Consider the following 20749-nt stretch of genomic DNA (forward strand, 5'->3'; position numbering starts at 1 on the left):
CTTTTTATATATATATATATATATATATATATATAAAAAATATATATATAAAAAATAGATACATGTAGTTATAGTGTTGATACCAATGGTTAGAAAAACGGATACCAAGTTGGTCCTGCACGATCCACGTGCAGCGTTAGTGTCGCGCCGAGAGCCGCCCGGACCGGGAGGGCAGGTGCGCGAGGGGGACGCCGCCCCCGGGGACGCGGCGCTGGTCACATAGCAGACTTCATCTCCCACTCCTGGAAAGCAGCAGGCTCAGGGCGCCTCCCGGCAGGGCCTCTTGGATCCCGGCGGCCTCACGCCGCGTGCCGGTCACCTTAACTCTGCCCGCGCGCCGGGCCGTGCCGCTCCCCGCCATACCTTCCTCTTCTGCAGCACCTTCCCCTTTTCGCCGGTGACCGCGGAGGGAGCTCGCTTCAGGGCGCTCTTCGCGGAGGCTGTGCGCCGCAGGAGCGGCGTGAGGAAAGAGCCCTGGGGGCAACGCCGCGCGGGGGGAGCTGAGAGAGGGCGACGCCTGCTCCCCCTAAGCCCGACCCCTAACCGAGAGAGACCTCGCTGCCCTTCCAGCCGCCCTCTATGCCCACGCATCCTTCCCCCCCCCCCCCCGCCCCGGTGGCTGCGCCTGCCCCGGTCCCCGTCGCCGCGGCCCCCCTACCTCGGAGCCGGCCGAGCTCGCGGTGGCGGCTATGTGGCCCTTGAGCGACTTGCCGATGGCCAGCAGGTTCATCTCGGAGCCGGCTTTGAGCCTGCCCTTCCCGCGGCAGGCCCTCTCCAGCTGGCCCACCTTCTCCTCCAGCTTGGGGAACGCTCGCTTCCCTGCAAGGGCGCCGGGGACGCTGCAAGGACGCCAGCCCCACGCATCTCGCCCACGCACGGGCTCCGGGCCCTGCCACAGTCCTACCGATGAGGAAATCCAAGCCGTCCCGAGCCCCTTTCCTCTCCGGGAGCGTCAGCGTGCGCTGGGACCGGAAGAAATCCCTGTTCTTGAGCTCCGGGCTCACCTCCACCCGCTGCTGGCTGGCAGCCTTGCCCAGGCGGGGCGCAGCGGATGCTGGAGGAGGAAGGGCAGAGGAAAGGGTGGCCGTGGCGCGGTGCTCTTGGACACCGCGTCCTCTCCTGGGACGCAGCGAGCCCAGCGCGCGGGGCCGGTTTGCACGGGGTGCACCCAGGCACAGGGGGCTGCCCCAAGCAAGCGACCGAAGCGGAGCCAACCGGAGCCGCAGCCTGCTCCCCCCCGGCGAGGGCAGCCGTGCCCCACGGGACGCTGGCGCCGCTCACCTGCCTGCGAGGGCACGGCCCTCCCTGCCGCGTTGCTGCAGGCACCGGTGGGCACAGCGGACAGGGGTCTCCTGTGCTGCCTGCGGGCTGCGCAGTCCAAGCTCTGCTGCTGCGGGAGGAAGCCCAAGAGCAGCCCGTCGGCGAGGGCACGGAGCAAGCCAGGAGCCCTCACCAGGACCCGCTCGCAGCCCGGGGTGGGCGAGAGGCTTCGGCGGCGGTTACCAGCTGCTGCAGCCGCTCCGCGTTGGAGTAGACGGGGCCGGGGGACGCGGCTGGCGGGAGCTGCCCAAAGGGGTCGTCCATGTAGGCGTTGGGGGTCGGGAAGCGGCGCAGCAGCAGCCCGCTGCAAGCAGGAGCGGAGGCGAGCCCGTCGGTGCCGGCAGCCATGGCGCGGCACGGCACGGCACAGCACGGCACAGCACGGCGGGAGCCCCGCGAGCGCCCCGCGGCTGGGGCTGCCTCCGTACCCCGCAGCTGGGCAGCTGCCGGCGTCTCCCAGCCTCGGGCTGTCCGCGGGGCTCCGCTCGCCGCCCGGCTCCGCTGCTCCCCGGGCCCGCAGGGTCTTCAGCCAGGCCTCCCTCTCCTCGTCCGAGCGGGTCTGGCCGGCGCGACAAGGGGGACGGGCTGAGGGGGGTCCCGGCGACGGGGACCCCCAGGCGGGGGACGCGGCCGGGCGCTCACCTCCAGCACGGCAAGCTCCTTGCCCCGCTGGGCCAGGCGGATGCGGAGGGGCCGGGGGGTGCTGGCGGCGGCCCCCCCCGCCGTCACCTCGCAGCCCTCCAGCGGCACGGCGCACACGGGGCGCTGGGCGCCGCCGGGCTCGGCGAACATGCGCAGGGCGCCCTGCCGCACCGCGCACCACAGCCGCTGCCAGCGCCCGCTCAGCCGCACCGCCAGGAAGCCGCCGGGCCCCGCCGCGCCGCCCCCGGGCTCCCCCCCGCGGGGACGGCCCCGCTCGCCGTCGCCGGCCCCGGCCCCGCGCCGCGGGCCGCGGGCCGGGCTCCGCGGCGAGCGGTCCGAGGCCGAGCCGAGCCGCGGGGCGGCAGCCTGGGGAAGGAGAGGGGCGGGCTGAGCCGTGCCCGCGCCCCTCGGCTTCGGAGGCGCAGCCCCGCGCCCCGCCGCGCCTCGGCTTCCCAGACTCACCGTGCCGAGCCGCGGGGCGGGCGATGCCGGGAGGCTGCGGGCCGCCAGCCCGCCGGCAGAACCGCTGCTCGCTTCTTCCATCACCTGCCGAGGGAGCGGGAGCGTCGCTGCCCCGGGCTCCCGCGCGCCGGGGCAGAGCGAGGCGCCGAGCGCCGCGGGAACGGGAGGGCAGCCGGGCACGGAGGCGGCCGCCCGCGGCGCGCAGCCCTTCCCGCGGGGAAGGCTCTGCCCCCGTTTCTCCGCGCTCCCCCCGCCTCCCGCCCGCGCGGAGCTCTGCCGGGCCGGGACACCTCCAAACCTTCCTCCAGTCCTCGGCCTGCTGCCGGCTCTGGAAGCCGATGACCAGGGCCTCGCCGGCCGTCCCCGTCACCTTCAGCTCGTGCTGCATCCTCTTGCCGGGCTTGGCCTTGTAGGCGAGGCGGCAGCCCCGCAGGTCCAGCTGCAGCAGCGGCTGCAGGTCCTTGGCGCACCTGAAGCACTGCGGGGGCCGGAGGGGGGTGCGTAAGCCCCGGCCAGGGCCGGGGACGTGCTCCGGCGGCACGGAGCGGGGCGTCCAGGCTGGGACGGGGGCTGTCCGGGGATTTGGGGGCTTAGGCTGGGAGGACGGACCCCGGGCGGGGAGGCGGCGCGGGGCTGGCGGTCCTGCTCCCCCCTCCGTGCGGGCCCTCACCAGCAGCACGTGCTCCCTGACGACGAAGAGCTGCTTCGCCCACTGCCCCAGCCAGCGCTTCCTCCAGAGGAAGCCGCAGAGCTGGGCCTCGGGGCGGGCCGGGGGCTCGGCCTCGGGGCCCGCGGCCGGCGGCCACCGCAGGTAGTGGGCACGGTCCTTCGCGCACTCCTCGTCCTCCCCGTACGACTCGTAGTGGCTGCTGTCACTGTCGGTGCCGCCTGCTAGCGGGGGCAGAGGGGCGGTGTCAGGGCGCCGGGCGTGCGGGGGGTGCCGGGGACCGGGTGCGTCGGGATGCTCACCGGAGCCGACGTCTCCTCCCGGGCGGACGGGCTCAGCTTCCTCGTAGGAGTCCTCGGCCGGCGGGCTCCGGAGGTGCGGCAGGACGCCCGGCGCCTCGCTCTGCGGAGAGCCCAGGTGCTCGGAAGGCAGCAGCCCGTGGGCTGCACCCGCTCTGCGCCCTCCCCGGGCCGGCATTCGCGCCCCCTCGGCGCGAGCGAGGCTGCAGCGCGGGGAGCTCGGCCGGGTCCCCGTCCCTCACACCCTCGCGCGCCCCGTCCCGGCGCTCGCGCCGCGGGAGGGACCCCCGCGCACCCCTGGCCCCGCGCCGCCCGCTCTCACCCCACCAGGCGGGCTCGGGGCGCTGGCCGGGGGGCACTCGCACGCTCTCCCTCCCAGCGCATCCGGAGTCCCAGATCCTGGGGGGGAAAAGCAGGATTACCAGCAGCCCTTCCCCGCTCTGCAGCATCGGCGCAGAGCTGGGCATCCCCGGGCGAGACCCCACGACCCGCGGCGCGACCGCTCACCTGGCCGGGGCCGCGGGCTGGCCCGGCCCTGCAGGCTGCCGGTCCCCGAGGACGGCGCCAGGCAGCGCATGATCATGTACTCGGCGTCCTCCGCTGTGGGGGGAGAGCAGAATCACAGCCCGGGAGCGGCGGGAGCCCCGTGCAGGACCGTCCTGCTCCAAACACGCCGCTGCGGGCCGGCACCGGCCCAGTGGCCACCCCCCCACCCTGCAACCCCTTCTGCGCAGATCCAAGACTCCCGGCCAGAGGCTTTGAGCTGGCAGAAATTGGGATGAAAAGAGGCAGGGAGATGCAAGAGTCCCGGTGCTCCGAGGAGCATCAGCTCCCTGTTGCACCCTGCCCGAGCCACCCGTGCACCCGTCCGGCCGCGCTTACACGCAGGGCTCTGCAGCCTGCGGAGGAGGTCGGCCACCGACTTCTTCTTGGCCTGGGCCGTGGCGCTGAGGTTCTCCCGGTCCAGGATGAGCAGGAAGGACCGCAGGTCCGAGAGCAGCCTGTCCAGATCTGCAGGGGACACGGACGCGTCCCCTCGCGGCCAGCGCCGACCGGGGTGCCAGCCGGGATGCAATCCTGCCCCTGCCCTCCACCACCTCCTTTGGCTGCCAGCGACGAGGCCGGGGCAACACGGGGACGGAGGCGACGGGGGGCTCCCGCGCCAGAGCTCTCCGACAGCGAGGAGCAGGGACGAGAGCGGTGGCGTCTCCTGCCCCGTGCCAGCCGGCCGTGCCCCCGCCACCGCCACCTGCCCCGGCACCCCACACAATCCCGCTATTGATGGGGCCGGGGGCGCCCGGGGCCGGGCAGCCACGGGGGGGACCGAGGCCCCGCGGCGCTGAAGGCCCCTCTGTGCTTGCTCACAGAGCTGGCTTGTTCCCGGCCCCCGGGGGCAGCAGGAGCCAGGGGCTGGGGCCCGTCGCCCCGGCCGGCCGCGGGGGTGGCCCAAAGCACGGCTCCTTTGCCGGCACCCCACGTGCTCGCGGCGGCGGGGAGGAGGAAGAGGAGGAGGAGGAGGCACGCCAAGAGGAAACAGCTGATGGAGGCTGCTTCAGGGTATGCCAAAAATGCCAAGCACACACCCGGTGCCGGCTCCCGTGGGCAGGGAGAGCCTCCGTCCCCGGCAAGCGCTGGGGTGGCAGGGTCCAGCTGGAGAGCCCCAGCCCTGCCGAGCGATCCCAAGGGAGCCAGGCACCCTGTGCACCCCTGGCCCGTGCACCCTTCCCACGCTGGCAGAGCCCCCGGCCCCTCCGGTGGCCGGCCGGCCGCCCCCCCCCAGGCCGCTGCCCGCCTTCCCCCGGCTCCTTCCTGCTGTGCATCTGGAAGTGGTTTGCATCGCTCCTCTCCAGCTGCTCCGGGCTCTGCTGCCTGCTCCCAGCTGCGGTAAAACGTTGCAGACCCTCTGTCGAAACCCACTGCCTCCTGGCACGGGGCTGCACTGGCCCTTTCCTCCGGGCTGCCCCCAAGCCACCACGCTCCACTCGGAGAGTCCCTCCTTGCCTTCCCCCTACGCTAAGCTGCAATTTCCCGCCTGGAAAAGGTCCAGGGTCAGGTCAACTGCAGCGTAGCCGTGGCCGTGGCCATCCTCCCGTCCCGCCGGGGTGACCTCCAGGATGCCCCAGGCTGCAGCACAGTGCCCTGCGCAAGGCAGGCATCCCCACGCTCCGTCTGCATCACTGCATCCGGGATGCCTCCGGCTGACACAGAGCCAGTGACCTCCAAAGCCCTTCCCAGGCCGTGCCCAACCGGAGGGGGCAAAGACACCGCCGGGCCCCCAAGGAAGCAGCGGGGCCACGGTGAGGCCGGGCGGGGGAGCGCCCTGCTCCGCTCGCGGGCGTGGGACGATGGAGCCGGCTGGTCCCACGTGTGTTGCAAGGGACGTGGGAGAAGCCCGTGCGGAGCTGCTGAGCGTGGAGGAACGGCGTCCTGCCCCCGGCTCGCTCCTGCCGGAGTCAGGCTCGGAAGCCCGGCATATTGGGCAGGGCTGGCCGGCCGGCCAGGGAGCGCACACATGCTGTCCCTGCCCGGGGGAGCGAAAACATCTGGCAGGGCAGCGAGGCTGAGCAATACCGGAGCTGGGCCCAAACATCTGGATTTCCCTGGAAACTGGAGAGGGAAGGGGGGGACTAAGTCCCAGAGCTTCCTGGGATGCTGGTGGGGGAGGCCAGGGACAGGGGCTGGCAGGAGAGGAGCTGGGGACAGAGTGCACGAGCGGAGGGGCGAGGGGGCCCTGGGAATGGCCCCCGCTGCCCATGCCCGGTGTGCTGGGCTCTTCCTCTCCCCTCCCTTTCCCCTCTCCTCCGCCCAGGCCAAATTCCTCGGCAATGACATCTCTGTCCATCCGCTCCCCCCAGCCCTCTATCTGCATCTTGCGCTCGCCTGACCTCCCCCGGGCTCCCCCGGCAGGCCCCGGTGTCCGCATCCCCACTGGCGTGCCCGCACCGGGAGCCCGCAGTGCCCAGCAGTGCCCCGCAGCCCTGTGCAGAGCGGCGCCGGCGCCCAGCGCCCCGGGGTCTGCAGCTCACCCCTGACACCTCGCCAGCCGCTGGCTGCCGGGGCCAAGGAAACGCAGCGGAGATTAAAACCAGCTGCCTCGGTTTCCGTGGCAAGAGGGAGCCAAGAAGGGAAAACGCCCCCCAAATGTGCACACACTTGCCCGCGCACTTCTCCTAGCAAAGCGCCCCGGTGCCCGCCGGCGCTGCACCCGAAGGCAGGGCACGGCCGTGGGAGCCCCCAGTGCCGCGCTGCCCGGCCGGCACGCCGCCGGCTCGCCCTCCGCGCGCGCGGCGGGCAGGCAGGCGCGGAGCCCAGGCCCCGTGGCCGCCGCTCCGGGCCGCCCCGCAGCCCCGCAGAGGGCGGCCCAGCTCCAGCGCTCGGGGCTGCGCTCGCCAAGCGCCGGATGACTCAGAGGATGAGGCTGGACGCGAGGTCCTGGCAGAGCCTGGAGTCTCTCCTCTCGGCAGCGTGACCGCTCGGCCTCTCCAGGCCCCTCGCCGTGGGGAGGCTCCGGCCCACGGCTCGGGGACGGGAGCATTTCCCCCGTGGCCGCTCTGCCCTCACCGTGCCCCTTGCAGCTGCCAGGCAGGGGTACAGAGAAGCTGGGGTGTCCCAGGGCCACGTGCACCCTCACCCCGCCACAGCACTGCACCGTGCCCCCAGCAACCCCCGCAGCCCCTCTTTGCACCCCCTTTGCATGCGCCATCCTCACGCCCTTCCCCGCACGCGTCCCGCTGCCCCCCGTCCCCGCGCTCTGCTCTCCTCCTCTTACGTGTATCTCCCACCCCGTGCTCCCCCTTTCCCTCCCACCCCTCCTGCACCCCCTCTGCGAGTGCTCCCACCGTCTGCACCCTCTGGCACGCTCTCCCCCCGCCCTGCACCCCCTTCCGGCACCCTCACACCCCCTCTGCGCTCGCTCCTCCCCTGTTTTCACCTTTTTGCCCCCTCACACCCTGCTGCACCCTCTCCGCTCACGCCCCTGCCGCACCCCCTTCGCACACGCCCTCGCCCTGTTTTCACCTTTTTGCACGCTCACACCCCAGCTGCACCCCCTTTGCATGCACACGCCCTGTCCCTCCCCCTGCTTTGCACACTCACACCCCGCCGCATCCCTTCGCACGCGCGCTCGCCCTGTTTTCCCCTCTTCGCCGGCTCGGCCGCCCCGGCCCCCGGTTGCGCCCCCTCCTCCTGCACCCCTCGCCCCCCGGTACCTCTCTGCCGGGCCATGGTGCTCACATGGCGCCGGGGCCGGTGCAGCGCTGGTCCGGCCCGGCCCGCCCGGCCCGGCCCGACCCGGCCCGGCCCGGCTCAGCTCGGCTCGGCTCGCACACGCCCTGCGGGCCCCCAGCACAGCCCGGCGGGGAGGAGGGAGGGCGGGGAAGGGCTCCGCGTCCTCCGCGGAGCACCACTGCCATCTGCAGGGCACGGCGGCGGCCCGGACGCCTGGGCCCTTGCCCGGACCGGGCCGGGGAGCGGCCCTGGCGGGCCGGGAGCGGCCGGGACACCGCGCCGTGCCTCAGTTTCCCCTGCCCGAGCGAGGGGCCGCGGCGGGAGCGGAGCAGGGAAAGCAAAGCGCCGGGAGCCAGGCGGAATAAAGCCATTTCACCTTTAATTATAAGCAAAAATCACTCTCACACGGAATTCTCTGACACCAGCAAATAAAATAAAAATCTAACAAAACAGAGAAAGTGAATCACTGTATTCAAATCAGAAAACAATCCATATTTATATATATATTTATAGATATGTCGTTCGTAGAAGTAGCAGTGAAAGGCAAGAATGGGCCAGTGATTTCCCGATAAATTACATTCTTTACATCCCAACAAGGTTTAGCGGCTGGAGAGTGGCTGGAAACAGAAACCAGGGAGTGTGGGGGACCGGGGAGTGCGGGGGCAGAGGGGTCTCTGCCCAAAACGTGTGCCCGAAGTGTGGGGGGGGGAGGCGCGAGAGGGAGGCGCTGCCCGCCGCGGCGCCCGGACCCCGCGCTCGCCGTGCCCTTTGAGCCGTGCCCTGCTTTTTCCCACCCGGCTGCCTGCAGAGAGCCGGGCCCTGCGCTGCCCCGACGCCAGGCGATGGGCGAGCGTTGCCCAGGGTGCGTTTGCAGCTGGAGAAGGGCAGCGAGCTCTGGAGCTGCTCCCCAGGCTCCGTTAGCCCTGGCTCTTGCCCGTGACCCTGCTCATCCTGCCGGCACGGCCGTGCAGGCCTGCAAGCTGCCTGTCCATGCCGCGGCGAGGCTGCCTGTCCCCGGCAGGGGCACGGCGCTCCAGGCCTCACCGCCAGCCTGCGGAGCCCCTGTGCCGTGCAGGTTTTGGCAGTGTACGAGTCGGTGTGGTCCTTGCTGCAGGAGCTGGCACCGGCGCGGTGGTAACTGGGGCTGCAGGGGAGCGAGGTGGGATGCCGGCCCAGCTCACCAGGAGCCCATCGGCCCGGCCTCTAGGCTCTTCCCAAGTCCCTGCTTGGGGTGGCAGCGTGGGAGCGGGAGGCTGCGGGCCGGGTCAGGTCGGGAGGCAGGGAGGGAAGCCGCCCTGGTGCCCGCATCCTGGCATGCTCCCAACCCGCCAGCCCAAAGCGGGGCTGGAGAAGTGGGTGCTGGGGGGAAGGGGGGCTGGGAGGGGGTCTGCCTACCCCAGGGACCCACTGGCCCCGAGGGCAGGAGCCCCTGGGCCTCCCCCGCCAGCCGAAGCGGCGCCCCGCGCAGCCCCGGCGCCCCACGGCGAGCGGGATGCCGAGCGGGAGCAGGCGATGGGGCGGTGCAGGGAGGGTCGAGCCCTCCGGCCCCCTTTCCCCATGGGGCGAGCGAGACGGGGGCTGGGGGACCGGCGTTTGCAGGGGCGGGCGGAGAGGGAAGGGGGTCCTAGTTAAAACCGGCTGAGAGCCCTAAAGCGGTTACACGGCGCGACGCGGACTGAGCTCGGGGCCGAGGCGGGCTCAGAAGAGGAAGGCTTTCTTCTTCAGCTCGTTGCGCTTCCACAGCGCCAGCTTGCTGAACTCCTCCGGGGACATCTCGAAGACCCGCAGGAAATCCTCGGGGGAGAGGTGCCGCTGGAGGGGAGGGGGGGACAGGCAGGGTCACGGGGTGCCGGGACCCCCCGCCCTCGCCCCGGCTCCCGCCCCGGCCCCGGCCCCTACCTCTAGCCTGGTCCTGTCCACGCCGGGGGGCAGCTTCACGCGGCCTCTGTTGGTCACCATCAGCATTTCGTAGGGGTAGATCTGCAAACCAGGAGAGGCCCTAAGTCCTTCCTCCCCGCCTCCTCGCCACCCTGTCACCCCGGCCGTGTCCCCCCACCCGCCCCCGGCCCCTCTTACCTTCTGCTCCAGCATGCTGGGCAGGGAGTTGCCTCTGTCCATGCGCCCGCGCTGGCCGTTCTGCAGGGACAAAGCCTGGCGTCAGCCCCGCAAAGGGCTGCTCTCTCCCGCCCGAACCGAAGCCAGGGTGATGGGCTCCACCCTCGGCACAGGCACGCCATCCCTCTCCACCCACCCTGGTTTCTCCCCTCTTTGGCCCTCCGATGCCCTCCAGGCTCCGGCAGCAGCCAGCCCCGGCGCACCGCGCTCCCGGCCCCAGCGCACCCCGCTCCCAGCCCTGGCATACGTCACCCTCTCGCTGGGTCTCGGCGCCGGCAGCCAGGCGAGCGCTTACCTGCAAGCCTGGAAAACAGAGAGGAGCAGGGCTCAGAGCTGGGGACCCCTGCACGGTGCCCCCCCAGGGCGTGGGGCAGCCGGTCCCCCCAGCCGCATCGTCCGCACGGGGATGGCCAGCCCCCCGGTGCCCCCGCCGTGCCCGGCGCCGCGCGCTCACCCGGGCTGCCCTTCTCGCTGCTTGCCGAGCCGAACTCTGCCGACTGCAGCTGCGGGGAGAGGGCACGGCATCAGAGCGATGCCCGGCGAGGGCCAGGTGGGCCCCAGTGCCCAGAGCCCGGCCGCCGTGCCCCAGCTCGGGGCCACCTACCCGGGTGAGGGTGCTCCTCCCGGACGCGGGCAGCGAGGAGCTCTTGTAGCTCCCCAAGTGCAGAGCTGCAAGAGAGCGAGGGGCCGTCAGCGGGCTCCCAGGGAGCTGGGCAGGGATGCGGGCGGCTGGAGCAAGGGATGCTCCGGCAGGAGCCCAAGGCTGGGCCAGTAACCAGCAGGACGGGGCAGGGCAGGGATGGGGGAAGAGCCGGTTAATGCTGGCCCTGCCGGCAGGGCAAGCGGGGAGCTGGGTGAGCGCCTGCATCGCACGTACACGTGTGGAAGGGCGTCCGGTCAGGCAGCGAGCGGGTTTTCCTCCGGATGGGGAGAGATTTCTCCATCTCCTCCTTCAGGATCAGCTTCCCAAGGTTGGAGGTGACCTGGGGACGAAGGGGCGCGGGGGTCAGCACTAGCCCATCGCTCCGAGACCACCCGCCCCGCCGGGTCTGCCCCACACCTTGCTCAGCTCCTGCCTCTGCAGTTCCTGCAGGTTCTTCATCTCCTCCGTGAGGTCCTCTTCCTCCTCCTCCCCTCTCTTGGAGGCCATCCGCTTCCTCCACTCTGTCTCTGGAGGAGAGGAGGGGACGTCATGCCATGGCTGTCCGGGGGACAGACCGGGCTGCCGTGCCGCTGCCACTGGCCCCTCACCTGCCCCCTCCTCCCGGCCCCCCACCTACCCACGACCGCCAGCGACGGGGGGCACGGCCAGTAGTCCGTCTCGATCTTGGCGGGCTGGTTGGGATCTGGGGGCTGGGCCGCCGGGAACTTGGAGGATTCGATGATCAAGTCCTCTATGAGATGCTTCCCGTGGTGGGTGCCAGGGTGGTGCTCTGCACGGCACAGGCGGCGGTGAGGCCGGGCCCCACGGCGCCGGGCTGCCCGAGCAGCCGCGCTGCAGCCGCCCGCTCACCTTTCTGCTTGTAGATCGGGGGCTTCTTGTATATGTTCAGCTCCGCCGTGTCGGTCTCTGCAGCGGGGAAGGGGTTTGGGGAGCAGAAAGGTGAGAGAGGTCCCGGGGAGAAGCGGCCCCGGTGCCCCACAGAGCCACCCGCCCCAGCCCAGTCTGCCCAGTTGCCCTCTGCGGGATGCTGGGGCCGCGGTGCGGCAGGCGAAGCGGGCGCCGGGGAGGCGTACCGGGGCGGTGGAAGTGCTGCACGCTGCTGCGGGCCGCGGTGCCGCCTTGGCGCGGGGCGCTCTGCGCAGCGCTCCCCGGGGACCGGCTCTCCAGCCATTCCCGGACGACCTGCGGGCGAGCGGAGCCGGTGAAGAGCCGCCCCGGGGTGATTCGGCTGAGCCCCGGTGGCCCCGAGGCCGGTGGCCCATTTCCCGGTCCGGCGGGAGAGCCGCGCGCCCCGGGAGCCTGGGGACGAGGACCCCCTGGTCGGTACTCACCTCTGGAGACGGGGGAGGCGAGATGGATTTAGGCGACAGGGAGCGCTGTGGAGGGCCAAAAGCAGTTTATTGCAACCCAAGCGCAAAGGCCGTGCCCGCCGGACAGACGCCGGACCCGTCCGTCCGTCCGCTCCGGGGCAGGGCAGCACGGAGGACGCGTCGGGGTGCACGGGGTGGGGGCCCCGGCGCCCGGCGCCCGCCCGAGGCACCCTCACCTCTCGGCTCCGTGGCAGCTCCACGTGCTCCATGAGCGAGTAGGTGAAATGGGGTTCGTAGATCATCAAGTCGGGGCGCTCGATGTCCAGGATCGCTTTGTCCTTGGGGATGGCCGCCAGGTCCTTGTAGCCCAGAACCTCGTTGTCCATTTTGGCCTGGGAGGAAGGAAAAGCTCCTTCACGCTCGGGTGCAAAAAGAGCACTCGCCGCCTCTTCTGCGCCTCCCTCCGCGGTTCCCGCGGCCCGCCGGGGCGCTGGGGAGGGCGCGGAGAGGCACGGGCAGGCGGGGGGCGCGGAGGGGAGAGGCGAAGGAGAGCAGCTTACCACGATGCTGGAGGGCGATCCCGGGACGCTGGAGCCGCGGGAGGAACAGACGCTCCCAGGGGAGGTCAGCGGTTGCTGGAAGGAAGGGGAGATTTTGGTGAACCTCATCCCTCGGGACGCCTGCCGGGGACGCGCTCGCACGCGTGCTGGGCCACAGCAGCGCCCCGCGGCCCGGGCAAGGTGCCCCTGGGCACGGGGGGTTTCGGGATGGGCCCTGGGGTCTCCTCTGCAGAAGAAGCCCGCTCCAGCCTTGTGCTTTAGGGCTGGGGACTCTCAGCAGGTGACAGCGGCTTGTCCAGGACACACGTCCACTAGATGGTGCCACCGGGTTGGGCTGGGAGGAGGAGGAGGAGGAAGGCGAGGGAGGAAGGCTGGCCGAGGGGGAAGAGGAGCGCGGCCCTGCTGCGCCCGCCTGAGAGCTGGCAGCACCCCAGGGCCGCTACGTGCCGATGCCCCCCCAGCGCCCGCGTGTCTTCCCCGCCCGCCAGCCGTGCGCGCACTCGAGCCGCCCGCCCCTCACCTTCTGCAGTCTTTCCATTCAGCCGCGGGCCGGAGGGGCTGCGTCACTCACAGGGTCCTGCGTGGGGAGGACAGCGGGCATTTGGGGGCAGCCAGCAGCGCGGGCACGGCTGCCCGCGGCGCCCCGAGGCGGGCGCCGGGGCCGGGCAGAGCCTCGTGCTGCGGGTCGAGCCCCGGGCAGGAGGCCGTGGGGGGCTGGGGGGCTCCAGGCTGCCTCGGGGCTCGGCAGCCCACCAGGCACGTGATGCTAATGCGAGGCGAGGCGTGCACGGCCCCGCTATCAAATATTCATGCGCCGGCGGCTGTGCAGGCTCGCCGGGGGGGGCCCGGCTGTGCTGCGTCTCCAGAGCCCCCGGGCAGCCGATCGGCTCAGAGATGGGCCGGGGGCAAGGAAAGGCTGCGGGGCGGTCTGGGGCCCCACTTACCGCGGCCTCTGTGGCTCCACATCCCTCTGGGCGCTAACACCAGGCTGGGGCTCGGGTGCTGCCTCTGCAAGGGACACAGGAGGGGTGAGCAGGCACCCGGCCAGCGGGAGCGGAGCTGGCTGGGCCGGGGGCTCCTTTGGCCGCAGCCCCCGCCCCGGCCGCGGGCTCCCCGCACCGCTCTGAGCCATCGCTCCCGGGACGCCAGGCAGGACCAGCGAGCGCCTTTGGATGCAGCCCAAGCTCTCGGCACCGGTGCACACGCTCCCCATCCTGCCCTCCCTGCCTCGCACGAGTGAATCCTGCCAAGCGGGGTTTTCCGGAAAGTCCAGGAGCGGCTTTGCTGGGCTGCAGGCGCCGGAGGCACGCATCCCACCTTGGGGGGGGGTCCCGGCTGGGACAGACCCCCAGGTTGCAGGTCCATGACCGCGCAGAGCTCAGCAGCACAGGGCCTTCCCTCCTCCTCCTCTTCCCCCGATCCCCAAAGGCACCTGGCCGCTCCGAAGAGGTCCCCAGGGCCTGGTGCGCACCAGCCTGCAGCCAGCCTAGCCGAGCCGAGCCGAGCCGAGCCGCGGCGCAGCGCGGTGCGGTGCGGTGCGGTGGCTGCTGACGAGCGCTGACAAGCAGAGCAGAGGTAATGAAGCCTTTTGTGCCCCAGCAGCCGGCGGCCTCGAGAAGGCTCCAGCGGGAGCGGGACGGGCGAGCTGCGCCCAGCGCCCCCGGCCCCGCGCTGGAAAGGGCCGAGCCCTCGCGGTGCTCTAAACCCACAACAAACAGCACAAACAAAGGAGAAAGTTCCTGCTTTTCCCCAAACTTCGCCTTTTAGCTGGGAGACCACGGGAAAAACTTGGCAAAGTCCAGTCCCCGGATTCTGACAGTGACGCTGAGCCCAAGCCCGAAGTCAGCACTCACCCTCCCCCCGCTCCTGCCCCTGCTGCATCCCAAGCCAGGGAAACTGAGGCAGTTGGAGTAAGTCGCCTCCCAGGACAGCCCCAGCCCCAGGAGGCCTGGAGGCTCCGCTGTGCTGGGACCGTCCCCCTTCCCAAGCGCTTTGCAGGCGGGTTGTGCAGAGCTGGGGAGCCGCGACCAGCGCTGGGAGCGGCCTGGACGGTGCCTGCTGCCCTCCTGCATCCTCCAGCAAGGGCCCAGAGCCCAGCCCGGGGTGCGGCCGGACGCAGAAGCGGAGGAGGAGCGGCTCTGGCAAACCCCGGAGCATCATCCAGCTGCTGGCAATCAGCCGCGCATGAGCTCCTGCCCTGAGCCGCCTGGGGAGGAGACGCGGGGTCGCTCCGGGACAGCGGCGCTCCGCCGGCGGCTCCGGCCCTCCCCGCTCTGAGCTGCCGCGTGCAAGGGGTCGCTCTCTCCTTCGAGACCCCCCCTCCCCACTACAAAAAGCGCCCAAGCCCCAAACACCTCTCCCCGGGGCGGCGGGAGCGGCGCTGGGCACGGGTACAAGGCAGCATTGTCCGGGCCGGGCCGAGCCGCGGCCGGCCGGCCCCACGCACCCATGAGCTCACATTTTCCACCGCTCACGGCGGCCAGAGCCAGGGCAGGATTCCCGGGACCGCTGGCTCCTCCGGCCGGGCTGCCCTCGGGGGGCAGAGCAGGGCGCGCGGGAGACGCCGCGCACGGAGCGGGCGAAAGCAGCCCACCCCGTCTTCGAGGATGGGAGAGCAGCGTGCCCGGCGGAGCCGAGCCGGCCCGGCCTCCGCTGCTGCCTGCTGCCTGAGCATCCCACAAAGCTCGCGGCGCTCGCGGCGCGGCCCGCGCAGGTGCCAGAGCGGCTTGCAGCGGAGGGGGCCTACCTGCAGCGCGGAGCGGGGCGGGAGCGGCGGCGGGGCCAGGCGCGGCGCGGGCGAGCAGATGGATGAGATAGCAAATCGCAGGAGGCAGAGGAAGTGGCAGAGGCTGGCGGCAGGGTGGGTGCGGGGACGGGTGGACGCGAATGCTGATGAGGAAGGAAAACAAGCAGGAGCGAGGGGTCTGCAAGAGGGCGAGCGGCCGGGAAGGGTGCTGAGAGGGAGCGCGAGGGCCGGCGGAGGGAGGCGAGGGGCGCCGGGCCGCGCTGGCAGCGCTCCCGCACCGCCGGGACGGCCGGGGACGCCTTATCTGGAGCGCGCAGAGCGCCGCCGCCCAGATCGGCAGCCTCTCTCCCCACGACAGCCTCCAATCTCCCGGGGCCGGTGCCGCGCAGCTCTCGCTGGCGGCTCTGCCGCTGCCTGCGCCCACGGAGATAAGGCCGGCCCGACGTCTGCAGGGGGTTTCCACAACCAGGATGGAGGGGACGCGTGGGAGCAGGTCCGGGGTGCAGGAGGGCGGCAGTGCCACGGCCCAAGCCCCAGGCTTGGCGGTGTGCACGGCGCTGCACGCATGCTGCATGCACCCTGCGTCCGCACGGCGCAGTGCGAGCAGGAGCGGGACGGCGGCGGCGGCTTGGCACAGCCGCGCTGTGGGGTGCAAAAGCCGCCGGGAAGAGACAAGCTGGAAGGGGAAAAGCGAGAGAGGGACGGACAGACCACGTGCAGAAGGAGGCTTGCCTGGCTGCATGGTGGCACCGAGCCGGAGCGGCTGCGCGGGCGCCTGCGAGCGGTGCTCGCGCGGCGATGCCGGCGGGACGCGGCGATGCCGGCGGGGTGCAGGACAGCGGCGGAGGCGGGCAGCGCGGCGGCAGGGCCTCGGAGGCGCCTGGCTCCCTCCGCCCCCCTCGAGGAAATCCGGATCTGACTTTTCGCAGCCGCCAAAGCCATTAGCTCGCAGCCCCTGGGCGGAGGGCCAGGCCGCGCAGCCCCCGCGCCCGAGAGCCCTCACCCCTCACTCCTCCTCCCCCGGCCTTCCCCTCTGCAGGACGAACGGCGTTTCCACTCTCACCCCGTCACCCCAGGTCCCGGCCCAGCCTCGCGCCGCAGTTGCCACGGAAAAAAACTCTCAGCCAGAAATAAGCAGGGGATACGGCGGGGTCACGAGTTCCCCGAACAGACGGGGAGGGCGAGCCCTGGGAACGCGCGCCCGGCGCTTCCCGGCCCGGCTCCTCCTCCCGCACGCAGGCACCGCGCTGCTCCTAGCGACGCAGCCAAATAAATAACCCGCGCCGTGGCTCCGCGGCCCCCGGGGACCCCGCCGCGCGGGACACGGGTGGGGGGAACCGCCAAGCGAGCCAGCGCGCCGGCCGCGGCCGCCCGCGCGCGGGGACCAGCCCGGGCACGATGGACGGCAGCAGCCCCCGAGCCCTCCCGGCCCCTGAGCATCTCTAGCGGGGAGGTGGGATCCTACCGGCAACTTGATCCCAGCGGGAGAGCTGGAGGGAGACTGGGGCACGTGAATCCCCAGCCCACGGCTCACCGGTATCCGGTTCCTCCTTGCCCTGGTTCTCGTCCTTTCGGGGGCATCGCTGGCGGAGGGGAGCTAACCCTCGGCTATTGACAACCCATTCCTTCCGTGCCATTTAACTCTGCCCGGCGCAGCCGCCCGGCTGCAAAGCGATGGCTCTGCAGCGTTAAAAGCCACCAGCTGCCAGCGGGAAGCGGCTGGGATTTTTCCATCTCTCGGCGCGGAGGGTGCAGCTGGGCGAGCGGGGCCGGCCAAGCTCCCTTCCCGCGCGCTCGGAAAAGCAGGTCAGCGCGGAGCCTGGGAGCGGGCGAGCCGTCCCTCGTGGCATCCCGCCGCCCCGCGAGCAGCACCCCCGGCCCGGGGCTGCTCTGCACCTCCACTTCCCGTGCGGAGGGCAGAAATCCGCCCCCCCTGCCAGCAGCGCCTGGAGGCCGGGGGCATTTCCACCTCCTCCAGCCTCCCCGTTCCTCCCGTCCGCGTGGGAGCGACGGACCGACTGGGCCAAACCAGCTGGCTCCTGGCCCCTAGTCCGGCTCGGAGGCTTCAATTCCTCAAGTCCCCAAACCAGTCTGCAAGTCCAGAGCAGACATGCAACGCTCGCCCTAAAGGCCCCGCACGGCCCCGATGGCCACACCACAGCCCTCTCCGGGCAGAGGCTCACGTGCCACGTAATCCGGATTAAAGGGGCATTAGCTGCTCATCCTGCACGCAGAGGGGCTGGAGGGACCCACGGGGGCTGGTGCTGGAGGGGGTGCGTGCAGAAGCGAGCGGAGGGGGCACCCGGCCAGCCCACGGCGCGGAACGGGCAATGCCCCGTGGCCCCGAGCCCGGCCTGCCACGGGCACGGCACCGGCGGGCTGCCCGGCCGCGAGCTCTTCCTGGCCGGTGCTTGGTCAGACGGGGGTCCCCAGTGCACCCAGGGTGGCTATTGCAGTGAGGCGCCTGCGTGGGGGGCTGCTGGGCAGCGGGACGTGGCCGGGGGCTTCCCGTGCCGCAGTGGCGGAGGCCGGGATTAGCCCTGCCTGCCCAGCGCTCCTCGCACGCCCACGGCCCCCAGCCCCGCAGAGAGCCGGGGAGGCGGCTCCATCCGTGCCCGAGAGCCTGCTGCAGGGCCCGGCCTTGCCCCCCAAATTCTCCCACCCCGGCATCAAGCCCCCCGGCCCCTTCCCCGCCAGGCAGAGCCCCGAGGTGGCACAGCGGCCAGGCGGCACCTCCTGTCCGTGCTCCCTGGCCAGCGGCCTGGCCCCATTCCCTGGATGGGAGCCCGGCGGAGCAGGGAGGCTCCAAAATCCTGGCGGGGGCATGGACCCCCTGCTCAGCTGGGGACACATGCAGGACCCCCGTGCTGATCGCGGCCCCATGGCTCGGCGCCCGAAGCGGGACCCCGGCTCCCGCTGCACCGTGCCACGGGGAGCCCCAGCCTTGCCGGATGCAGGATGTGGGCCAGTCCTCCGCTAGCTACGGTGCTGAGGCCTCACAAACTCACTCCACAGGTGGGGCGGGGAAGGGCAGGGCTGATCCCTCCCGCTCCCTTGGCGGACCCGGCACAAAAGCCCGTTCTGCCCCAGGGAAGGAGGCAGGGGAGCATCCCCGCTCTGGCTGGGAAGAGCCGGGTGCCAGCCGGGGTGGGGGGCGTCCCTGGAGGGAGTGGGGGGCTGGGGTGAAGCGGGGGGCAGGCCGCGCTGCCCGGGAGGGGATGCAGCAGCCGGCGGCATCGCCGGAGCTGCCGGGAAGGTGCCGCGGGAGGAAGGGCCGGGCCGGCAGCGGGGAATACGAAGAGCAAGGGGAGGGGGAGCGGCGGGACCGGAAGGGCGAGGGGGAAAGCGCGGCCGCGGCGTTAGACCCACCACCGCTCCTGCGCTGGCTGCCCCGGCGCCGGCTGAGCCGCGGTGCTGCGGCGTGCACGCGGGGGGCACGACAGCCGCGCGGGTGTGCGTGCACGGGCGTGCGGGTATCTCCCAGCCCCAGGGGCAGGGGCCGCGCAGCCCGGCGCGCTGATAACGGCGCGGGCCGCGGCGGCAGGCAGCGCGTGCGCGCGCCCGCGGGTGGGTGCTGCGCGCCGCTCCCCACCTCTGCTGCTGGCTCAGTCCCTTTCCCGACAAGAGGAGAATTAACCGGCATCATGACGAAGCAGTATTTGCACCGGGCGCTGCTCGCTCGCGCTCCCACCGCTCCGCCGGCACAAAGAGGGAGGAAAACATAAATAAACCTGGTGCTGCCGGCACGGCCTCGCCACTGGAAATAGGGCGGGGGTCCCCGGCGCCCCCTCCTCCAGCCCCCGCTGCAAGCTGCGGTGCAGCCAGGTGCAGCATCGCTCCAGCCCCCGGCTGAGATTTCAGCACCCCCCTGCCCCGCAGCGCCTCAGCTGCTGTCCCGAGCACGGCTGTGGGCACCCCCCCCCCCGAGCGCCCCACGGCACCCCATGGCGCCGTGGGCTATGCATTAGGATCGCACCCCACCCACTAGCAGCCCGGCCCCAGTGCGGGCTCTGTGGCTCCGCCGAGGGCTGCACTCGCCCACTGCGGGCGCAGAACCCTGCAGAAAGAGGCAGGAATTTCGGGCTCCAGGGCCGAGGCCGCTTGGCCAGGGCCTGGGAGGTGTCTGGCATCGGCTGAGGAGCGAGCCTTGCTCCCTGCAGCCCCTCGAGGCTGCTAGGGCTGCCGGGGAGAGCCCCCTCCCTGCATCCCGGCCCCCACCCCCCCACCGGCGGTCCAGCCCAGCCCGGGTGGGGGGCGGCAGCGGGGGCCGGCGGCCGGAGCTGCGGCGCACGGGGACGCCTGGGATCTATTCCCGGCTCCGCGTGGGCGCCGGCTGCCTGGTGACGGGAGCCGCCGAGCCGCGTTTCTGGGTCCTCTCCCTCCAGGGGAACGGGGTGTGGGGGGTGGAGGAAGCACCGGGGTGCTCCCCGGCGGGCAGCAGAGCCGCGGGCTGGGATGCGCCATCCCCGGCGCGGCGTCGCCCGCCCCGGCACCGGTCCCCCCAAGCCATCGGGGCTGCGGCGGCCTCCCCCACGCTAACGCCGTCGCTGCAGCACCACGCCGGCTCCCGGCCCGGCGCTGGGCAGCCGCCCGCACCCCGCGGCGCGGGCCCCGGGGACGCGTTACCTGGGCAGCCCTGGTGCAGCCCCGCAGGGCCGCCCGCTGCTCCCCCCCTCCGCGGGGACCCTCCAAACACCCCCCGTGCCCCCCAGCACCGGCCGGCACCGCGGGGTCACCCCTCCGCCCGGCCGTGCCCTTCAACCCCCCCCCCCCCGCCCCAGCGGGCCCCGGCCAGCACCCGCCGGCCCCGGCCCCGCAGCCGGAGCGCCGCAGTGTGTGTGTGTGGGGGGGTCTGCAGCGGGGCCGGGGGGGCGAGGAGGAGGCAGGAGGGGAAGGGCCCTACCTTCACGGGCGCCCGCGGCCCGCGGCGGGCAGGTTCGCCTCTCCGCCAGGAGCCATGCCTGCGCCGAGCATCCCCTCCCCTGCGCCGCACCGCACGTTGCTACAGCGACCGCCTCCCTCCGCCGGCGGAGCCGAGCGGGGCTGCCGGCGAGGGAGGACGTGCAGCAGCCGCCCCGCGCCCCCGCCGCCCCGCTGTGCCCTGGCCTGCCGCCCCCCTCCCCAAACACCCCCCCGCCGCCAGCCCCCAAACGCCTTCGCTGGCGCGGCTCGGCTCGGCTCGGCCCCGCTGCCGTGGGGGCTCCGGTTTGCAGCAGAGCATCCCTGGGGGGGGGGGGGGAGGTCGGTGCATGCCCCGCACCCCACCTGCGCCACCAGCACCCCACGGCTTGGGGGGCAGGGACAGGCCCCACGGAACCCCACCCCCCACGTGCATCCAGGGCATGCACCTCCCCGGCGGGGCTCGCTGGCAAGACGGGGCGCTGGCACGGCGTGGGGACGGCGCCGGGGTCTGTGCCAAGCAAGCTGGGGCCCCGGGGCGGGGCGGGGCGGGGGGCAGCCGCTGCAGCCCCCCTCCGCCCTTCATCCCGGCCGGCATCGCCTCCCCCCGAAACCCCCCTTTCCGCGGAGCTTTCAAGGCCCCGGCCGGAGGCGGCGAGGAGAAAAGCGCGGGGAGAGGCGCGGGGCCGAGACATCCTCCAGTGCACTTTCTCCACAGCGAGCATTCCTGCCTCCCCCCGCCCCGGGTCTCACCTCAAAAAACAAGAAAGAAACAGTGTGGGTTTTTTCTTCCCCGGCCATAATTAAAAAGGACTCACCCTTCCGAGCCCTTTCTATC

The 20749-nt window shown here is 72.3% G+C and overlaps 2 protein-coding genes across 9 annotated transcripts; both read right to left on the reverse strand.

Moving 5' to 3' along the window:
- Nucleotides 1-119: 119 nt before the first annotated feature.
- On the reverse strand, nucleotides 120-7696 carry LOC134151823 (actin filament-associated protein 1-like). The gene is made up of 15 exons (XM_062596666.1): nucleotides 7599-7696; nucleotides 4273-4401; nucleotides 3898-3990; nucleotides 3713-3789; nucleotides 3394-3493; nucleotides 3095-3315; nucleotides 2723-2902; nucleotides 1963-2508; nucleotides 1749-1879; nucleotides 1504-1624; nucleotides 1282-1390; nucleotides 905-1054; nucleotides 659-819; nucleotides 364-474; nucleotides 120-242 (listed from the first exon to the last, which is right to left on the reverse strand). The coding sequence occupies exons 1-15, from the start codon at nucleotides 7612-7614 to the stop codon at nucleotides 216-218; spliced, it is 2172 nt and encodes a 723-aa protein (XP_062452650.1). The 5' UTR covers nucleotides 7615-7696; the 3' UTR covers nucleotides 120-215.
- A 283-nt stretch (nucleotides 7697-7979) lies between these two features.
- On the reverse strand, nucleotides 7980-19963 carry DMTN (dematin actin binding protein). 8 transcript variants are annotated; one of them, XM_062596705.1, is made up of 17 exons: nucleotides 19916-19963; nucleotides 13211-13274; nucleotides 12787-12843; nucleotides 12267-12341; nucleotides 11943-12098; nucleotides 11728-11772; nucleotides 11470-11578; nucleotides 11246-11302; nucleotides 11013-11165; nucleotides 10793-10902; nucleotides 10610-10715; nucleotides 10337-10401; nucleotides 10187-10235; nucleotides 9985-10035; nucleotides 9694-9753; nucleotides 9517-9597; nucleotides 7980-9429 (listed from the first exon to the last, which is right to left on the reverse strand). In XM_062596705.1, exons 3-17 carry the CDS (start codon nucleotides 12802-12804, stop codon nucleotides 9242-9244), a joined length of 1323 nt encoding a protein of 440 aa, XP_062452689.1. In that variant the 5' UTR covers nucleotides 12805-12843; nucleotides 13211-13274; nucleotides 19916-19963; the 3' UTR covers nucleotides 7980-9241. The 8 variants fall into 8 exon arrangements, with proteins under 8 accessions (XP_062452689.1, XP_062452686.1, XP_062452692.1 ...); XM_062596702.1 differs by lacking the exon at nucleotides 19916-19963 and adding an exon at nucleotides 18382-18480; XM_062596708.1 differs by lacking the exon at nucleotides 19916-19963 and adding an exon at nucleotides 16076-16179 and having other exon boundaries at nucleotides 9980-10035.
- Nucleotides 19964-20749: the final 786 nt, after the last annotated feature.

Source organism: Rhea pennata, chromosome 28 (genome assembly GCF_028389875.1).
Source record: "Rhea pennata isolate bPtePen1 chromosome 28, bPtePen1.pri, whole genome shotgun sequence".
Classification (NCBI taxonomy): Eukaryota; Metazoa; Chordata; class Aves; order Rheiformes; family Rheidae; genus Rhea; species Rhea pennata.

What these genes read in the sequence shown, in the direction of transcription:
- LOC134151823 (XM_062596666.1), bottom strand. An exon ending in CCCCGAGCCCGCCTGGTGGG is followed by an intron (nt 3,494 to 3,712) that starts GTGAGAGCGGGC and finishes GGCTCTCCGCAG; the next exon opens with AGCGAGGCGCCGGGCGTCCT. An exon ending in AGGTGCTGCAGAAGAGGAAG is followed by an intron (nt 243 to 363) that starts GTATGGCGGGGA and finishes GCTGCTTTCCAG; the next exon opens with GAGTGGGAGATGAAGTCTGC.
- DMTN (XM_062596705.1), bottom strand. An exon ending in CCGGACGCCCTTCCACACGT is followed by an intron (nt 10,402 to 10,609) that starts GTACGTGCGATG and finishes GCTCTCTTGCAG; the next exon opens with CTCTGCACTTGGGGAGCTAC. An exon ending in TGGACAGGACCAGGCTAGAG is followed by an intron (nt 9,430 to 9,516) that starts GTAGGGGCCGGG and finishes CCTCCCCTCCAG; the next exon opens with CGGCACCTCTCCCCCGAGGA.